At 43.8% G+C, this 21,419-nt stretch overlaps 1 protein-coding gene across 1 annotated transcript; it reads left to right on the top strand.

Annotated features, from left to right (window-relative positions):
* The first annotated feature begins 4,615 nt into the window (after positions 1-4,615).
* GLUL (glutamate-ammonia ligase) lies at positions 4,616-19,341 on the top strand. The gene is made up of 7 exons (XM_066625687.1): positions 4,616-4,755; positions 9,603-9,800; positions 12,361-12,522; positions 15,044-15,190; positions 15,558-15,685; positions 15,846-16,045; positions 17,525-19,341. The coding sequence occupies exons 2-7, from the start codon at positions 9,635-9,637 to the stop codon at positions 17,841-17,843; spliced, it is 1,122 nt and encodes a 373-aa protein (XP_066481784.1). The 5' UTR covers positions 4,616-4,755; positions 9,603-9,634; the 3' UTR covers positions 17,844-19,341.
* The last annotated feature ends 2,078 nt before the right edge of the window (positions 19,342-21,419 follow it).

Raw genomic sequence — 21,419 nt, 5'->3', positions numbered from 1 at the left:
ATGAGACTCAAGGACTTTTCACATGTCAAACTATACCTAGGCACATCCATGTACCAACATCATTAACCTGTAACTGGGTACACTTATTCACATGTTCAGTTCAGTGCAGGAACAATTTATGTACATTGTACTTGTTGTTGATCTGCAAAAAATGAATTCAGATACCCATTCAAGTTGCACACAGCTATACCTAGGAATAGGAATGGACATTTTTTGTGCATAGAATAACATGTGAACAGCCTTCAGTTTCTCAAAATGCCTAGTTAGAATCTGTCACCTTCTGAATTAAAAAAAAAAAAAATTGGATTAGCCTGGGTCTGCAAGAGCAAGCCAGTATCATTGTTCCCATATACCAAATACATGGCGAAGATAGAAAAATGTGACAGTTTGTAGTCAAGGCAAGCTCTGAATCAGTGGTCTTCCAGCCCATATACTTTTATTATTTAACCTACTGCAGATGTTCAGCATGGCCTACAATGGTTCTAATATGGAACCCAAACATAAGTTTTGTAGGAATTTTGAGGTGGACAAGTTTTCTCTTCAGATTCTGTTAGGGTAGTGGTTCCCAAACTGTGGGTCAGAACCTACTGGTGGTTGTGACCTGATTTTTGGTGGGTTGCCACAGGGTGGTGGAAAGATCAGATAACTAATTGTTCCAAATCCTGAGGCTGTTCAAAAATCAGATACTGTAGCTGCTAATTACTCTGCAAAGAGTTCAGCTCCTGCAGTTTGCAAGCATGTATAAATATAGAAAGATAAATGTTTGAGCATCTTTTTTCTGGTTATTCGTTATAAATAAAAAAAATCTTTCTAGATCTCCTTTTTAAAAAATCTGATAAACTTAAGAGGGTCCCGACTGAGTGTCATTTAAAAAAGTGGATCTCAGTATTTAAAAGTTTGGGGACCACTGTGTTAGGGCATGCCTAAAGGAAGAGTAAAATCTTGGGTCGACATCTGACAACTCGGGCATAAGGCAATCCTATAACAACTTTCCTCAGAGTAAACTCCATTGGACACAATGGGATTTACTTCTGAGTAGACATGCCTAGGATCAGGCTGTAAGTTTTATAGGATGTCAAAAACAAAATGGATGCCAACTTGACTGTCTAACATCACCCCTGGAAAGTCACAGCACATTCTTACTGCATTTTAATTGAGATGAAGAACAAGTGTATTATATAGCACTTCTTCCCTGGGGCATTTTACACAACACCAAACACTGTCCCAAAAGTGGTGCTGGAGCACTGCAGACAACACACAAATAAATGAAATAAGTACATCACATAAAGCCCATTTTAACACTGAGTACTGAATCTCCTAAGAGCACTTGAAGCAATAAAAAGTTTCAGATATTTGCAAAAAATTATTTTTTGAAAGGTGATGTAGAGTAAAAGGTCTAAGTCAAGAAGTTCATGGTTCCAGTTTCACTTTGGCAATGAACTCACAACCCATGCATCTCTTTCAGAGACCCATCTGCAAACTGATGTTCCTCACATAAGATCTACTAAAGTAATGTTTATAAGTGCACTGAACAGTTGTCATTTATGATCATAAGACATAGTTCTTCTTTTGCAGGTATCATTCTGGAATTTGCATTAGTCAAGAGTGAACATGTTTACCAGTTACCATAAGTCAGCTATTTTCAACCTTTTTCAACTCATGGCACACAGACAAGGGACTAAAACTGTCAAGGCACACCATCAAGTTTTGACAACTGACAAGGCACACCATGCTGCCAGTGTGAGGCTCACATCCCCCATTGGTCCTACTAATAAATGACCTTTCCCCAAATTCCTGAGGCACATCTGTGGACCACTTGTGGCACACCAGTGTGCCATGGCATGGTGTCTGAAAATGGCTGCCATAAGTACAGTAGCTGCTCATGTTAACTTTTTAAAAGGGGGATTGGAGAACAGTGTAGGGCTGCCCTTCCCCTACAACACTGCATTATATTTTTATGGCTTTGTTTCCATGTTCTCCCCCTCTAAGGATATACAGTATCTGTGTTTCAGCATTATAGCACAGCACACACTATAGAGGTGGCAAACTGCCACCCAAACTCACCCCAAATTTCACCACCTAACCCCCTGCTACCTTACCAATGTGCACATCACCATTCTCTTCCTCCTCCACCATTTTCAGAGGGGAAAATTCTGGGAGTGGATCCTTTCCACTCCCAGCAATCTCTCTGCTGGCTATTTCACAAGATATGCCAGCAGAGCTGGTGAAGGTCAGTCAGTTCTTCCCATCCTTCTTCCATGGAACATGGGCAAGAAGCAACTGGATGGAGTTGCAACTAGAAGCAAGAAGCAACTAGCTAATGAGCATGGGGTATCTCCTGCCAGTTTGTACCTCTCCCAGTCGGCCACTGGACTGTCCTGGCACATACAAAGAAAACTGTTCAAGCTTTTGTGCTATTGCTGCAGGATGCACAGCGCTAAGAGCAAATTGCCTCAGTTACCTGCTCCACTTATTAATGAAAGCTACAGCCAACCTCTGCTGTTCAACAAATACGCGTACCAAGATACACATATTATTGAACATTGGTTTGTCGCACTCGTATATTATAGTTTAAGATGTATAGTTAGAACATTAAACACAAAAACTGTACTTGTGTTGTACTTTTTTTTTTAAAAGATCACATATTTCATAAAGGACCTAGTAGGCCTTCCTGACAGCAGTAATGCCCAATGAATAGCCCCTCCCCCCAGCAATTGTGAAAATGGCTTACAAGCAGTCCCTTGCTTTCCTACTGTGAAACCCGTTTACAACTAGCAAGTGTGTTCCTTTTCAGTATAAGTGGGTGGCCTTTTTGGAGGGACAGCAGCATGTTTAAGATCCTTTTGCTCCCCTGTGGACGCTCTGACTGCTACGCACACAGAAAAAGTTATGCAAAGGCAGCTCCTGCTGTCAACACTCTGCAAAGGGCCCAGAACCGCTCCTGTACTCACTTTCCAGGAATTCTTCAAGGAGTCCATGGTGGAAGGGAACATCCTGATCTGCAAATCACACCACTCACTGGAGTTCACAATATACCTTGTATTGGCCCTGGAGACGTTTCTTCTGCCTTACAAACAGAAGAGGAAGGTAGCCCCCAAACACACACACAGGCCAGAAATACTTCAATAGGCTGGAAGCCGATACTGGACACACATACCCAGCACTGAGCAAGGGCACTGAAGAGTCAGGGCAGCTGCAACTAGAAGCACAATCCTTGCTGCAAAGTTGTGAAAGCCCATTGAATGGAACACTTAAGCTGCAATCCTATCCACACCTACCTAGGAGTAAGCCCCATTGACTATAATGGAACTTACTTCTGAGTAGGCATGCATAATAGGATTGGGCTCTTAGGCTGGAAAACCGGGGGGAGGGAAGAGACACTTAAACACTGATGGGTTTTACATTTGGGGTGGTGGGGAAAGTCCCGTTTTTACACGGACCTTGCTTGGTAATGCAGGACTAGTTCCAGTTCTCAAGAGCCGCACTTCTCCAGGGCAGCAAAGAAAGAAAGAAAAGGAGGACCATTTCCGCCCCCCCTCCTCCTCCAGTACATATGCCTTTACTCAAGAGTAAGCCCCCCCAGCTCAGTGTAACAGTTCACTCCTAGTACAGCCTGACCCCACCGCGGGCTAACTCCAAAGCCAGCCCCATCCTATGCCTGACTACTGAGAAGTAAGCCCCATTATAGTCAATAGGGCTTACTCCCCGGAAAATGTGGCTAGGAGTGCAGCCTCAGATCGCTGCCTACTCAGAAGTAAGTTTCATTATAGTCAATAGGGCTTACTCCCCGGAAAATGTGGCTAGGAGTGCAGCCTCAGAGCGCTGCCTACTCAGAAGTAAGTTTCATTATAGTCAATAGGGCTTACTCCCCGGAAAATGTGGCTAGGAGTGCAGCCTCAGATCGCTGCCTACTCAGAAGTAAGTTTCATTATAGTCAATAGGGCTTACTCCCCGGAAAATGTGGCTAGGAGTGCAGCCTCAGAGCGCTGCCTACTCAGAAGTAAGTTTCATTATATTCAATGGGGCTTACTCCCAGGTAAGTGTGGCTAGGAGTGCAGCCTTAGAGCCGTGCCTACTCAGATGTAAGCCCCATTATAGTCAATGGGGCTTACTCCCAGGAAAACGTGGCTAGGAGTGCAGCCACAGATCGCTGCCTACTCAGAAGTAAGTCTCATTATAGTAAATGGGGCTTACTCCCAGGTAAGTGTGGCTAGGAGCGCAGCCTTAAAGACCCATCCTGTGCCTGTCTACTCAGAAGTAAGACCCACTGGAGTCAATGGGGCTTCCTCCCAAGAAAGCGCGGCTAGCAGTGCACCCTTAGCCGCCCTCAGTAAGCCTGCCTATCTCGGACGCTGCTTCGTGGCTTCGCACGCCGCGCAGACCCGGAGGCGGCCTCAGCTGCCAGCGCCTGGGGCTCCCCTGCTCCCCGGGGGAGGCTGCGCTGTGCCGGCGACCCTCTCCCTCCCCGCAAAACCCGGCGAGCGCGCCTCCTCCCCTTCCCTTCGCCCAATGGCTGCGCGCCAGGAGCCTCGCATCAGCTGACCGTGCCGGGCAAGGCCAATCAGAGCGCGGGGGCACTGGCGCTGGGGAGCAGTTAAAGGAGGCGCCGAGCCGCAGTCCTCCTCTAGAGTCGAGCATGGGAGCTCCCCAGTGACACTCCGCAGCCAGAGAGCCAGCCCTCCCTCCCCGCCGGCCGCCCGCCCGCGCACCAGCTTCGGCTGCACAGGCATCTCCGCTCGCTCCGCAGCAGCCAAGGTAATGGATGCTCATCGGCGCGTGGGGGGCTCTCTCCGGTGGGGGGCGCGTGGTCCGCAGGCATGGGGGGGGGTCGCAGTGCCTGGAATGACTGCCAGCCTAATCCCGTGCATGTCTACTCAGAAGTAAGTCCCTGTACAATGAATGGGACTTTCCCCCAGGTCAGTGTGGATAGCACTGCAGCCTGCAGTCGCCTGCCTTTCCCCTGGAAGGGCAGAGTGGGTGGGAGGGCAAGAAGCCCTTGAGGAGATCTTGGGTGGGGGCGCGATCATGGATGTGATGCTACTTCATATGATCTGCTACGATGCTGTTCACAGGGGACTAGGGAAAGGGATCAGTGGTTCAGAAACTCTTTAAGTTATGCGTGGTCCATCTGTTTGATGCTGTGCGTGCGGAGTCTCACACAAAGCTGTTTGGGAAGCATTTGTACCGAGTTGTAACGTGATCAGTTTTTTCTCCTCCAAAGATATGCCACCTAAGCAGATCTGGTTTAATTCCTGTTTCTTATCGACCCTGGCTGCATCAAGCACAAAGGTTTCTCTGTGTGTGTGCGTGTGTGTGAGAGAAATTTTCTCTTTCCTTGTGGGTCCTAAGGGTGTGTGTGTGTGTGTGTGAGAGAGAGAGAGAGAGAGAGAGAGAGAGAGATTCTCTCTTTCATTGTGGGTCCTAATGGGTGTGTGTGTGTGAGAGAGAGAGAGAGATTCCCTCTTCCCTTGTGGGTCCTTTGGGGCATATATAAACAGGTTTTCCTAGCCCTGATCTATGTGGCTGCCTTGTAATTTGGGAGCGTATGTATCATTGCAGAAGGAAACTCTTATAAAGCAAGGACTGGTAAGAGAACATGGGTTCATCAGGAGCATCTCCTACCCTTTTTTTCTTTCTGCTTTCCACGTTTCAAGGGAATGGAAATCTCCAGTCTGGTTGCCGTTTATATCTGCAGGATCCATAAAAACAAGAGGGCAGTTGCCCTGGGGAGTTGATGGAGTGGTCTTCTACCAAATGGGATGCAGGGGAGAGATCCCTACATGGAGAGGAGGGGGCAGGGATCACATTTCATCACTCCAGAGAAAAGAAAACACCCCCTCCTCTGAGGGTTGGCAATGGAGGCAAGAGTGAGAATATGAGCCTATGCATTCCCTCTCCCTGGCCAGGCATTATTAGAGAGATCAATGTGAGCAGTCTTTGGAGGGCTTGTTTAACTGAGTGCAAGAGGTTGTGTGTGTGTGTATTTTGTATATTAAATAATTGTAGATCTGTTAGAAAAAAAATTGGAAGTAATAGCTTTATTAGGACCAATTACTGTCACAGGGTAGTTCATTATATTTTTAAGACCTTTTAAAAACTACACCTATACCTTCTGGGAGTTATAAGACAGCTGTGATTGGCTGCAACTCTCTGATAGTGTACACAGTGTGAAAAATTTGGTTTTGTTTTTGTAAAATGGCCCATAAGAAGTAGCATTCAAGAAATGAACCTAACTGAAAGTATCCAGACATCTCAAGATGCAGGTTGTGGCAGATCTGCTTCTGTTTCTAGGAAGGAGGCAAGATGAGAGTTGAGGCAACAGTATTGCAACATCTGATGGATACCTTAAGTCTTCATGTTGGTCAGCATATCCTGGGGGCAGTTGGCAAAGAAACTTATTCGTAGTTCAGCTTTGAGATGGTGCATTTAAAAGCAAAAACATATGAAAACTTGTACAATATTCATGTTGCCTGTGGCTTGAGTGAGAGAAAGGAATGGATGATCCACACTTCAGTGGAAATATTACTGGTGAGATATTTGATACCTTTGTTTGCCATTGGGTGCTTCTAGCTAATTGTTGATTGTATTGAGAGTAATTGTTATAAAACAGACTGCCTCTTATGCCTGGCATGCTGATAAAAGCTCACCTTGTCCAATATAAAGGGAATGAACAATATGAAACAGAGTCTACCTTGTTGAAGAAGATGATCATTGTCAGGTTCTCTGTTCATTTTAAGTAATAGTTCACAATAGTATATGTGGATCAGTTACTGAATTCTGCTACTATAAGAGAATTCAGTTTGCTACAGAGTATACATTTGACAGGGATACCAGAGGCCCTTAACTCCCTGATGAATGTAGCTGTGTAATAAACATGTTTGTTATGTAAAACATGCTGTATATATGTACACCTAAAATAAGATGTCAGCACATTAACTGTTGTGTGTGAAGTGACAGCTATCAGGAAGTTTTTAAAATGCAAGCTGATGCAGCTGATGCAAACCTTTCCATTTATTATGTTAGTATCAATTGGGGGAAGTTGAATGAATGAAGGAGGCAGAGAAAAAGGAATACAGAAGATCTCAGTGAAACAGTCTTAAGGAAAAATTTTGGTTGAACAGTTTACCTTGCTGTTTCACACAAAGGAGCCAACTTGCTAGGCAGCTAATATACAGAAATCCAATTATGTATATTTGAAAGGATGCTGAGTTTCAAAATTAACTTTTTAGCTATTGGAAAGATGCAATTTAACCAAGACTGTTCTAGATCTAGACTAAAGAAAGCCTTAATGGAGGTATTGCCTAAACTGCTAGAACCCACCAGAATAGGAGATACTTCATCCTAGACTAGGACAGTCAGAGCACCTTAATGTTTTCTATTCATTACTCACTATTTTCTTGCTTGCTAGGTATAGATGGCTCCTTTTCCCTTGAGTATAGTGAGTTTTTGCAATGCCATGTGGGGGAAAAATGTGGTATTTCTGGAGTGGAAAACAAACTCTGAATGTTAGAAAGCCATCCTTTCTCCCACCTATACTGTCCAGGGTAAATTCAGTAGGAGAAAGTATATTGTGCTGTGTATGCTTCAACCACACTTGATAACACGAGAAAGTTTAATGGTGGATATGAACAGATTTTTGAAATGCTCCTTTAAACAAAAAGTGTCAGTCATGAAATCAAGTATATCATGTTACTGTTTGAAAATTGCATGATGGGATCTTGGATACTAAAAATAGTGTAGATGGTGGTGCCAGGGTGCAGCAAGATGGTGCAGAGATTTTAACATGTGGCTAAACTGCATCATTTGAAAGAATCTGGAGATCACAGGCACAGAAGGAATTTATTGAAATTGTACCTCCAGGAAGAGGACCATTGCATATCATTTATGCTGATAAAAAAAGTGTGTAGACTGACCATCACCTGTTTACCACTGACTTTATTGTTATGGCTACCATGCATATTCTACCTTTTCACTTCCTTCCCCCTACTGTCTTTTTCCCATCTGCCCTTCATATGAGAACTTGGTGTATGTCTCCCACTGGCTAATTTAGAATATAAATAGGCCATTGAGGGCAGCCCAGTGTATTTATCCTGGTGAACCTAACTATTTGCACTGACTTTTCTTTCGTTTTTCAGGCATGATTCAAAAGTGCTGGTTATTACATAGTAGCAAAGGGACTGTCATTAGGACTGATGAAGTATGTGCAGAGGGAGGGCTTGTACATTGCCAAGACCTGTGTGTGGTCCCATATAAGATCTGAGAGCAGGGGCAAGCCACCCACAGGTGGACAGATTTTATTGCAGTATTTTACAGTGGAGTGCTGTACTTTTGACTGGTAACCATTCACTTACATGGGGGAAAAAAGAGTGTCCCATTGGGGTGAAGGTGGCACCTGCACCCCAGTATTTCAGAAGGATGCTCATGCCTATCTTCCTAGCTCCATCCTGGTTGTTTGTTCATCACACTACAGCGTGATGGAATATTGGAACCTAGCTATTTATTAAGGATCTATACAACCTGGGATCAGGTGTCTTGGGAAGTTAAGTTGATGACACTGGCTAGGCCTTCTTCATCATGGTTCCTATCCTCTGGAACTCATTAGGGTTGGGGACCAAGTTGGGGACCACCTGAGTCCATCTCTATCTGTCTCTAGGACACAGGTGAAAACTTTCCTGTTTGGATAGGCTTTAAAATTGTTTACTAGTTTGATAGGTGTACTCTTCCATCTTAAAATTACAATGTTTTTCTCTTCTCTTTATTGTATATAACCTGAAGCAATTGACTGATTTCCTAAATATTTTTTCCATTTGGCCCAGGTGGTGTGGTGGTGGTGGTGGGGTGTGTGTGTGGGGTGGGGATTGCGTTTTCTGCAATTATGTAGTATGAGTTTGTTGCAGTAATGACTGCATTCAGTGGACTAATGATATTTTTCTCCCCAATGGTCAGTAAAAACCATCTAAACATGACAGACAAACAGTCTACTGTTGTCTTCAGAACAACCCAGATTTTCTGATGGAAGCCCTCTGTTCCTAATATTGGGAACCAGAGTAACAACCCAATTAATACCAGAAGTGCCAGTAAGGACTTCAATGTCCTTCTGTAACTGTGCCTCAAGTTCAGTCTTGGAATACACACATCATCTCAAACTCTTAATCCTCAACAGCATTATTACTTGGCCATCGGTTATGTATACCATCTTGACATAAAGTAACCTAAAACTGATTGACACAACTGTGATCATGCAATAGGTCGAGTGAATAATCACATGTGTATTAGCGATCAAGGACTTTTTTTATTGCATAACAGTAACTAGGCAATAAATAAGAGCTCAAAAGTTGCCAATTAGTGGTCCAGGCAGAGCCTGATTTTCAGTAAGGGAAACTCTCCATGGATTTCGGGGGGAAATATGATAACTTGTATCAGCTGCAGACTTTGCCCATGGACTCTAATCAGGTGTGAGAACTTATATGGTAAACTAGGCTAGCACAATCTCTCTGGGTTACCAGAGAGAAAAGGTCACAACAGTCACAGTGTCCCCATTTAGTGGGTGGGAAGATCTCATTTGGAAGTTTTCATGGATTCCTCCCTCTCTTCCTCACCAGCATACAGGACTTTGGTAACAGTGTCTGCAGTCATGGCCACCTCAGCGAGCTCCCACTTGAGCAAAGCTATAAAGCAAATGTACATGAAGCTGCCTCAGGGCGACAAGGTGCAAGCTATGTACATATGGATTGATGGAACTGGAGAATTTCTTCGGTGTAAAACCCGCACACTGGAACGTGAGCCTAAGAACCTTGAAGGTAAGCAGGTTGGGTTGTGGAATGTTTCATCCTAAGAAGATGGCACATGCTGAGACTGTGGCGGTGGTGCTGTGTTGTCCTTTCCTGGTCAAGCACTACCAAGCCTGTTGTTCTGCTGAGTCAACCAAACAAGCTTCTCTCTCAGAACTTGATCTGTTCCATTGGGCAGGAGATGGACAAAGCCATGGAGCAAAGAAATTGTACCTGGGAATACTTACTAAAAGCCTGCAGCTAAACTTGACTGGTTAGTTATGTGAAAATTGGAATCCCATCCCACTGCCTTTTTGCCCTGACTGCCCCCTTAGGACTGTTGAGTTGCAATGCTCCAGTGACAGTAGAAGCCACAGCTGACAGCATTCTTGCTTTCTTTGCTACTCTGTCAGCACAATCCTAACTTGGCTGGAACAGGCAGGTCGGTTGGCCTGCACAACACAAGTTTGGGGCTGGCTGAGGCTCGGCCTGAGGCAAGGGGAAATAATTCCCCTTACCTATGTTGCACTGCAGCAGCTCCAACGGTGCTATTCGGATCTGTGCCACCTAAAGAGGTGGCGCTAATCCAAGCAGCCTGGAGTTGCCCCTGGCTGCCCAGGAAAGGAGTTGGGATCTAGCATAAGTGCTGGATCCTGGCCCTGCCTCCCACTCCGACACCTCCCCACAGGAGCACCCACGACCTTCCCTCTCCCACCCCGAAACACCTCCTCCCCATGCCCCCCAGACCCCTGCACCGGCCTGAAAAGGCCAGTGTGCCTGGAGCCTGCATTGGCATGAGGAGGCTGGCACATGTCCCTGCGTTGGCCTCTCCAACTCCATAGTGGGCAGAAACATGTCTGACGGTACATTTGCAACAGTCCTGGGCTGGTGTAAGGGACCTGTAATGGTCCAATGGTGTGTTAGGATTGCTCCCTTAGAGTCAGTCCCAAGTCTTTCCATATCTGTTCTTTTCTGCGATTCATGTATTACTTCACTGCCTTCTGAGCCCATTTCAGTCAGACACCTTGCCTCTCCGCCCCCTTTTGGTCCCTAGTTTCTGGGACGTCATAACGAGAAGAGCAAGTGGTGTTTTCCCTCTCAGATCCTTTGAAAAGCTGTATGGTTTGGGCAAACACCACCTCCTTGGCCCCCATACCTGTTAAAAACAGCTCAGTGCTGCCTCCTGGCTCAGCTTCTCTGCTCCCAGACCCCACCCATGTACCAGAGTGTTTTTTAAATTTCAAGTTAAATAGCCCTGTTGTAGCTACTGCACTGATTCATGTAAACAATGGATTGGCAAGGGAGATGGTTATATAAAACCTCTTGCACAATGTGAATGGGTGCAGAGCTGTAATTTTGACACAGCCCATGTATTGTCTGTCTTCAAGAATAACAGCTTCTGATATGCCGCCATTCATTCCTGACTTGGGGTAGGTAGTGGGGGAAAATACACCACAACAATCAACAGCCTAAAGACTTTGTTGTGCATCCCTTGGAGCAGAACTGCCACCCTAACACAATCAATACCATTAGGATTTTTTCACTTGTTGCCATGGAGCTGGCCAGAGATGGTTATGAAACCAATATAGCATGTATGGCTAATTAGAAGTATTTAGTGGAGTGTTTTGTTTGTTCCAAGGAAGTGGCTGGCACAGCTTGGTTAAATCTCTTTACCACCTCAAGCATATGAAAGGGATCAATCCACTGGGCAGGATTACCTGCTATAAGAATGCCAATTCAAATATGCTCACATTTACTCTACTCTTCTCCCTCTGCCCCAACTCTGTTTGAGGATACCTGGGTGCCCACTGCTCTCAAAACAAAAACTTTGAACAAGAAATGCATATCCCTCACAACTTTGTATTGCTCAAATCTTGCTTTGAATTTTAAAAATCCTGGTGTTTTTGGTTGTTTGGGTTTTCTGCAAGCACTGTAATTGCTTGCAAATAATAAAAAATAGTGAGGAGGCAAGATCTGGAAAATTGCAAGATGGTAGAGAAGGGAGAGGCACAAAATCTCTATTTCAGGTTCTTTGCAAAAGCAAGTTTTTCAGCAACCATGAGGATGAGAAACCTACATTTTTTAAAAGCATATGAATTGCGTCTATTGTGGATCTTAGTTCCTGCTGCATGGCAGATTGCACTTGACATATTCTCTGTTTGATCTGCTGTTGGTGTGAAATAGGGGTGCCTCTCTGCAAATTCTCACAGGTGCCTACCTGGAATGGCCATCATTGAAGAGATATTCGATAGTGGGCTTCTACTTTTTCTGCTTTGGGGGACCAGTAGAATCTGCTGTCACATCTGCTATAAACTTGATGGGGAAGCTTTTGGCCTTTAGCAGAACTTCAGCATGTCTCCACTGAATCCCCTTGCTTGATTGCATTTGGTAAACACCAGAGGCATCCATTAAAAACAAAACCTGCCTTCCTGCAACACTTATTTGAGAACATGGTCAACCCTGATTGCAAGTTTCTTTTGGAATATAACTTTCTGGTGAGGAAGAGGAGTCCATACTTCATAGCAGCAATATAGTCAATTCACAGATGAATTGTTTGTTGTTCTAAGGCTGTATGTCTTTCTGTTTCCAGATCTACCAGAGTGGAATTTTGATGGCTCCAGCACCTTTCAGTCAGAGGGTTCTAACAGCGACATGTACCTTGTGCCATCTGCTATGTTCCGGGACCCTTTCCGCAAAGACCCCAACAAACTGGTTCTCTGCGAGGTCTTAAAGTACAACCGCAAATCTGCAGGTATGTTCCAAGCCCACTCTTTGTCCTCCTAATCTGATAGGCCTGGGACGTGCCAGGGTGACCCTTGGGAAGAATGAAGATTAAGTTAGGCTGGTGGCTTATTAAGTGCACAACCCATCAGTATGGCATGAGGCACCTTGGTAAACCAGGCCTAAAAGATGATGTAGCATTTAATCTTGAAATAGGATACCAATTCATGGAAGTTAAAGTTGGGTGTCAAAAGCTGATCACCATGATTTCTAAATGGAACCTCAATGTATAGTGCTGTACTAGTGTACAATGTATAGATGCTGCACTAGTACTGTATAGTACTGTATAGTACTGTATAGTACAGTACTGTATAGTGCTGTACTGAATCCCTGGTCTGATTCAGCAAAGGCACTTCTCAGGTTCTCTTATGAGATAATCAGCATTTTGAAATCACTTATCAGAAACAATAGGCTTACTTTTACCAAATCAAGAGTGAGCATTGTGTGTGTGTATGTGCTTTTTAAGACCAAGTGTCTTATCTTATCACTTCCAGTGCTTCCTTCTCACCCTACTTGGTTTATTTTGTGTGCTTAGCACAATTAGGCAGGTCTTTTGTTTCCTTAGAGGGAAATGTTTATAAGATTTTCCTTGGAAGGAGTTTCCATTTTTCCTTAGAGACATTAGGACTTGCTGCACTGGCAGCCATACACACAAGGGCCCATTATGACACCACCCTCCCAGACACTGGAAGCAGTTGATCATTAAGTTGCTTCTTAGAGGCTGCGGTCAGACAGACAAGGACACCTTGGGGAAAGATGGTGTCTCTCCTATCAATCTTCACAATAAAAATTTAGGGCCATTGTTTCAGACTCTCTCATTCCTGCTTTTTGAAGCACTCCCCCCCTCTAACCCCATCCTCAGTGAGAAGTGGTTAATGAGAAGATGGCAACCAACTACCATTTTCCAAAAGGCAACTTACCCTCATATATAGTCCTCCAATAAGCTGTCAGCTATGCTGCATGGCAGTCCTACTTCCTGCATGGTGACAATGTCACCACTTCCTGCACATGAGCAAAAGTTTGCAGAAGTAAAGCATGGTAAACTTCTCCCCACCACTTGGCAGGATAATAAAGGTAATGACATATCAAGTGGTTGCATATACCTCATAGTATGTTCCCATTTGGTAAATGGCCATCTGTATTTACCAACTTTGAAGAACCTGTGAATGGCATTGCTGCATTGTGTATGTCCAGAGATGGGAAGTTTATTTGCACACTCTGGCTGTTCATTAATCTGGTTTAAAAGTTTATGAGATGAATTCACGGCATAGAATTACTCTACTCTTGTTAACAACTGCACATCACTATGGATGCTACTTGTTGCATTTATAAGATTCTGGATAAGATGCATTAGCTGAGCCCCCAGATCTTCCATCAGATGCTCTGGTGTAGTATGCCCTATCATACTCTTGCAAGTAAACAAGCAGCAAGTAAACTCTTGCTGCTTCTCATGCAACATATTGAACAGACCCATTCTGCCACCCCTCTTAACCACTACCTCACCTTCTGTAAGAGATGTTGAAGACATAATTCATCGGCATCTCTACTATTATTGTAGTAGCCACAGTGATGATCCTGCTTCCAAGGTGAATTTTCTAAACTTCTCTCAGCATGTTGCTTGTCTGTAAGGCTAAAATCCCAGCCTAGCCATACATTTACTAAGTAGCCTTGGACAGCCTTATCTCCCAGATTCCATTGTATGTAACATGAGGATAGTGATCTGCTCTACAACCAAGAGCTCCCCTCTTCTGGGAAGCCCTTATGAAACTCCCAGTCTTCATTCCCACTTCTACAAAGTCTAAATGTAGCTGCATTTTGTTGGCTGAAACAGGACCACCACCTGAAGCAACACTCAAATTTTTCACATATCCCCCCCTAATGCACACTCGCTGCCTCCTTTCTCCTCTACTGCTCAGCCAATTCTTCAAAACAGGCTGAGAGCAGACTATTCACTTCCACTGTTCTCCCACCCAGCCTGGATTTAAAGAAGTAGCCAAGCTGTGGAGGAGGGAAGAGGCAGTAGTGATGAGAGTGGGTATGCATGAGTAATTGGAAAGCCAACTGGAGCAGGACTGGAGCACGCACACACACCTAAATTAGCTTTTCCTGTACTGCTGCATGATCACTTGCGCCAGTGGCACTGGAGAAATTGGTTTGGAGCCACTGCTTTCCCAATCCTGGTTTTGCTCAAATGAGAACAGCATTGGATCAGCAGCAGGGTGAAGCAGCAGCTGGGTAGCTGGCTGACGGAAGTGGCAAGCAGGTGCAGAGCATGACATCCCACCTGCAAGACTGCCACTTTCCCTAAGCCACCACTCAAAGTAGTTGCTTCACCTAGGTAGCTTCACCATTAGTAGGTGTGCAGTCATCCTTGCCTTTCCCACTGAAAGATTTAAGAATGTCAATTCTTTTAACCTGCTCTTTCTGTTTAGCATGTATACTTGATGGTGTGGTACAAGTAATTGTTGACTTACCTAATTTTCTTTCTCCAGAAACAAATCTAAGACATAGCTGTAAAAGGATTATGGACATGGTAGCTAACCAGAGCCCTTGGTTTGGTATGGAGCAGGAATATACCCTTCTGGGAACAGATGGACATCCATTTGGTTGGCCTTCCAATGGCTTTCCCGGGCCACAAGGTGAGATTGCAAGAATGACATTCATTTACAGGCTTGACACTTAGGGTATGGGGTGTACCTTTGGCAGCTGTTGCTTTCTCCTTCCTGAATTAATCAGATGGGTGCATGTAATTGGGGAATTGTGTAGTGAACAGTGCTATGTAGCCAGCTCCATGTGCATGTGGTTGGGGGGCAGAGAGGAAGAGATGTAAAGAAATGAGCAAATATTTTCATAAGGAATGTGGAAAAGGGATGCATTGAAAATATTAGCAAAAATAGTGGCTTGTTTTGGCTTGGCATGCCATCAAACATATGAACCAAATGAAATCTCTACTGATGAGTATCTTAAAATACATGAAATGCCCATTAATTTTTCTTGTTGCTGTAGGGCCTTACTATTGTGGAGTTGGAGCAGATAAAGCCTATGGAAGAGACATTGTGGAAGCTCATTATCGAGCCTGCCTATATGCTGGAGTAAACATTGGAGGCACAAATGCAGAAGTTATGCCAGCACAGGTAGACACTTGAGTAAAAATATTACAGCTCATGTTGGGCTCTCTGCACTGGACCTCTTCAGTTATTTAGTGTATAAGGACATGAAGGTTGTGAACAGCATCTTGCAGAGTGGTTTTGATCCCTCCAGTCCTTACTGAGTCTGTTCTCTCTGCTCTTCCAGTGGGAATTCCAAGTGGGCCCTTGCGAAGGGATTGAGATGGGTGATCACCTCTGGATTGCTCGATTCATCCTCCATAGAGTCTGTGAAGATTTTGGTGTCATTGTGTCTTTTGATCCCAAGCCCATCCCTGGGAACTGGAATGGAGCTGGTTGCCACACTAACTTCAGCACCAAGTCTATGAGAGAGGATGGAGGTCTCAAGTAAGTGGTCCTTTAAACTTGGAAGGCTTTGTTTAGGGGGCAATAAAAATAAGAGGAAGAGGGCCACAGTATTCCTTTAGGGCTAAAACTGGACTGGGCTTGCTCTGAAAAAATATTTTAGTGCAGTCAAAACACTGAATTCAACGTGTTGAATTCTATCTTAATGCCAATTAACACAAGAAAAGCAGCCTGGCTCTGTTCTGAAACTTGGTGACCCAACAAGCAAAGACCTGCCTAGCTTGTCAAAATAGCCTTATCCAGGTATTATGTACCCAGATACAGCAGAAATGGGAGTGTGCTTGTAGCTGTGCCTTCTAGCATCTACACACACTAGCAATATCAATGGGCTTGGATTTTGTCTGAGGACATTGTTCATCCCAGAGATACTTTCTCTCCAAGATTTGAAGATTTGACTGAATCTGGGGACACTGGTGGGGGGCATGATTCTACTTACATTACAGTCTACCCTAGCACCCTCATTCTGCCTCATCTGAAAATCCAGCCCTTGCATTAAAGCATCAATTTTTGGATTGTATAAGGACTTTGGTCAATGAAGGCTGCTCTCCTACCAAGGCAAGGCTAGTTCCTTGAGTGTTTCAAAATAGTGTAACAATGCAGTCATTTAAGTCCAGAAAGAAGTGTGCCAACAGAGCAAGATTATGCAAAATAGTGAGGAAGATGTGCTGATAAGCCTTTTTGGGGGGAGGGGGGAGGTTGGAGTATGAATGATCTTTCTAGATTACTGTCTAGCTTTCAAGATCAAAGAGAGAGTGTTTCATCTGTCAGGGGTCAGATTTGTCAGGATCCCAAGGGACCCTATGAAGTTTTAGCCCTTGCACTGGTCATATTACTACTCATGCCTTTCATAGGCGTTGCAATCAGATATGGAAAACAAATTATGATTCTGCAATTGATATTTTTGTATAGTAAAATCCCACCATAATGCATCTCACAAGGCAAATTCAGTTAAAATGCTATTGGCTCTCTAGCACCCCCCTAACAATATTGTAGTACTGAACTATGGATAAGTCTACCTGCAAACAAGAAATGATAGTGTATATAGTGCTACACTTGTCACATGCATGTTCTTTTTGCATAATTGGCCTATCGGATCTTGTGGGGGCACAGAAAAATGAAAGAACGTAGCAGAGGGCACAGAATCCAATTTCTGGAAAGCCTCCGCTTTTACGTATAATGCACACACTCTTACAAGCCTCTTTACAATGGGGGGGGATTGTCTTTTTATTTTTTAAATAGTGAAAGCTGGAGTTCTTAAACTTGAGATGAAAAACTGTAAATATCAGCTCTATTTTTCTGTGCTTGCGTAGAATCTCAACATACACACAGCCCTGCATATGTAGTCCCAATAGTAGCAATGTGTGAGGTTAAGGAAAAAGCGGATTCTTTATCTGAGCAGCAGTTCAGAGATTTAGAGCCCTCTGAAAAGAGTCAACATTCTGCCTTCTCTGCTTTCCCCAGGTACATTGAAGAAGCTATTGAGAAACTGGGCAAGCGTCACCAATACCACATCCGTGCCTACGACCCCAAAGGGGGGCTGGATAACGCCAGGCGTTTGACCGGTTTCCACGAGACATCAAACATCCATGAGTTTTCTGCCGGCGTGGCCAACCGTGGTGCCAGCATCCGCATCCCAAGGAATGTGGGCCAAGAGAAGAAGGGCTACTTTGAAGACCGCAGACCCTCTGCCAATTGTGACCCTTATGCTGTGACCGAGGCACTAGTCCGTACTTGTCTTCTCAGTGAAACTGGAGATGAGCCCTTTGAGTACAAGAACTAAGGGGACTTGGTCCCACAGGCACTTGCCCTCTTTCCCCTTCTGTATTTTCTCTGTTCTAGATGTTAATTCTGAGGGCATGAGATATGTTTGTGCCACTCTTCAAACTTGCCCTCTATTCTTCTTATGGAAGGGGAAAGTTTTAGTCTCTTTCAGTGTTCATTCTGTCATTTGAGGGGCAAGGAAGAGAAAGGAGTGGGCATTAGAGGAAACCTGAGTTAACCACTATTTTGTCTAATTCATTTGTACGTGTCTTGACAGGGTTTGGTAGCTTCCAGCAACAGACGGAACAATAGGGTGGGTGGATGTGTAGGGCCTCCTTGTCTTTTCCTTTTCCCTAATTTGCCCTCCATGAACAAGGGATATGTGTGCACATTGGCTGCACATCACTTGTCCAATGGCATTTCAATGTGAGGAGTTCCTGTTGGATTGTACCCGAGACTGCCAATAGGAAAATTTTAACTCATAGCAGTACAATACATAATATTCCAAATCACAAGCAAAATCTCTCAAGGACAGAAGGAAGTCCTAATAGCCTCACATGTGGGATGCAGGGGTACTGTTGGGTGTCATCCTTCTTACTAGTTTTAGTGCTTATGGGCATTCTTGAAACTGATGGTCAGTTTTTTCCCCCACCCCAAGTCAAAACTTCTGTTAAAGATTTTTTAAAAGCTGTTGAATTCTTTGATCTGTTCTTGGAAGCTGTCTTATTTACTGTTTCTAACACAGAGTGAAGTAGTATTTTTATACTTAAATGTCTAAAAATAAAAGAAGTTGTTTTTTGTTTGTTTGTAAAAAAGGTCCACTAAATCAGCCATTTGCAGAAGGGCTGAATTTGCTGCAGGTGGTAGGTGGTGGTGAGACTCTGATATGGGAGAGGAGAAAAGGCTTGAGAGAAGAGAGAGAGAAGAGCTGCAGTTTTCATTTTCAAGAGCAGCTTTGATAGTTCATTATGGACAAGGGGCTATCCGTTTACAAGCTTGTAAGTTAAATAGGTATTAATTTTTTAATTTAAACTGAAGACCCTGGGCTGTCTGGGCAGGGCCGTATATGGCTGGCTGCGGCAACAAAGGGGCGTCTGTGTTTTCAATAAGAGTTGGCTGGTCAACTTTAACCATGATCTTGATGACAAGCATTTGGCAGGGAAGGAGCACATTATGAATATTTTGGGTAGGATTTGCATGTCAACTAAAGCAGGGCTTTTGATAAAAGAATAAGAGGAAAAATGGGTTTTTAGGTTTCAAATAACACATTTTTAGGGGTTTCTAAAATTGTACAGTTTTACAGAGACCACTGCTGTTCCTGTAGGTACATCCTGGCACTTGAAAATGCCACTTCTGCCAGGAATTCCATTACTAAACATAGTTGCCCTTGGAGGTTAAGCTAGCAGGTTCAAACGTTCCGGGATTTTGTACTTTGGTATCTTGTGTGGTGCCAATGATGTTCCGCTACATTTGGACTGCAGAATAGGTGTTTTGTAATAAAAAAAAATCAAACCCAGTTCTAATCTTTGTCTGTCCTTTCACTGTCTTTTTTTGGGTGAATCAGTACCATGAACACTGAAGCATATGTGGGAACCTGGTTTGGGTGTATAAAAGGACCAGTTTGTTGTTCAGTCTGGCATTCAACTGGTCAAGCATTCTGGTTCAAGTAGCAGGCAGCCAGATCCCAAGAAGCTCATAAAAGAACATGAAAGGATAATCTTCCCTTTGTTTCTGTCCCCAGCATCTGTATTCAGAGATACTGCCCCACCTCTGTACTTGTACTTAGTAGCTTAATTTACTGTTAAGATTTTTTATTAATATTTATATACTGCTTTTCAACAAAAATGTTCAAAAAGCAGTTTACAGAGGAAACCAGATAATCTTTCATGAGTCTATCTAATCTGGTTGTATACCTATCTCAAGTTAGACACTATCATCACATCTTAAAAACAGAGTATTCCATAGTTGCCCATCAGATGTAGTAACTATAATTATACAGGATATTCTAAATATGTCCTTGCCATAGATTTACATTATGATAGGCTGAGAGCTGCATGGTAGTTCCTCCCTCCCCATCTTTTTTCTTAAGCCAAAATGTTAAAACTTTTGAATAAAGGAAAGGAGTCATATCTCGAAAACAGCCTGTGCTTGATAGCAGGCCACGCTTTTGCTTCTGACTTGAGCAGTTCTGAAACTGTGTGCCTCGTGACCAAGAGTTGTAAGTTATGTTTTCACAGCAAGCAGCCACACTTTGAAATGGCAGTGGGAGAGAAATGTGTGTACACACACAATATCTAAAATCTCACTCCATTTGAGAGCATTCTCACTTGTACAACATTGCTCAAATTGATTTGTTTTAAATTTTTTTTTTTTAAACCTTAATCTAAGAGCCTTTCTGATGCATGGCTGTGGTAGAAGGAGCTGTAGTCCTCAAAGTTCTAACCTTTTTGGTTTGGTTGGTTGCCTAATGGTGAATTGTCATGACTCGCATATTTCCATCTCAATTCTGTTTGCATCCCATGCAGACTCTTATCTTTCTATGAAGGCTGAGCCTCAAGCCCTGCCCTCAGTATCATGGCAGGTTCCTGGGGTTCAGAGAGGAGTGCCAGCTTTGAGCTACCAGGGGCTGTGGGCCAAACCTCTTTCCATTGTGAATCTTGCCTAAATGGTACATTGATTTAGGGGTTGGCCTGAATAGATGCGTTTTCTGAGTCCTGCCTGACCTCTGTCAGAAAGTTACCCCTTGATCAATACATCTTTTCTCATGTAGATAGAATGAAGCAGCAGAACTTCAAGGGCTAGGATGGGGAAAATAAACTTCCAGAAAAACTTGAGACCCAGAATCTCCTTTTTTAAAATATTAAGGCTTCTCCTACATTGTAGGCTGCTCACTATAGGAACGACTCTTTGGGTGCAATCCTAACCCCTTATGTCAGTCGTTTCCAGCACTGGCATAGTGGTGCCAGTGGGACAAGCGCTGCATCCTTCAGTTGGGTGTCACTCACAGAGGCCTCAAAGTAAGGGAATGTTTGTTCTCTTACCTTGGAGCTGCATTGCCTTTATGTCAGTGCTGGAAAGCACTGATATAAGGGGTTAGGATTGCACCCTTTGTCTTTAGGGTCAGAATTATGCAGATCAACCCTTGTATATTTATTTACATAATTTCAGTAACCAGAATAGGAGCCCCAGCTGTTCTCTCCATATCACTAATACTGTACTCACTTTAAGGTTTGGTCACTGCTGGGCCTGTTGTTACTGAATCCAGCTTCTTCTGCTGGAGTTAAAGGATAAGGAATGTACCCTATTTTACATTAAGAGATTTCATAGAGTCCTTACAACACTCCTCTTGCCAAGCTATACAACACCAAAGGCTCTTACTGGCACGTCTTTGGAAACTCTTATGATCAGTTTACTTCTTCTTAAACATAAGGATGTTTGACTTCACAATGGAGCTGACTGCTACTTATATAAGAGCTGCGACTAAACTATTTGGCAACATTTCAAGTTGGATAAGCAAATGGGCACAACTGCAAAAAAATAAAAATACATCACTAAGGGAAAACAGGGGCAGTGATTTGCTGGGGTTAGCAGAAAA

Source organism: Tiliqua scincoides, chromosome 4 (assembly GCF_035046505.1).
Source record: "Tiliqua scincoides isolate rTilSci1 chromosome 4, rTilSci1.hap2, whole genome shotgun sequence".
NCBI classification, from domain to species: Eukaryota; Metazoa; Chordata; class Lepidosauria; order Squamata; family Scincidae; genus Tiliqua; species Tiliqua scincoides.
The sequence above is the reverse complement of the archived record's forward strand: the minus strand, read 5'-3'. Positions and strand labels throughout refer to the sequence as shown.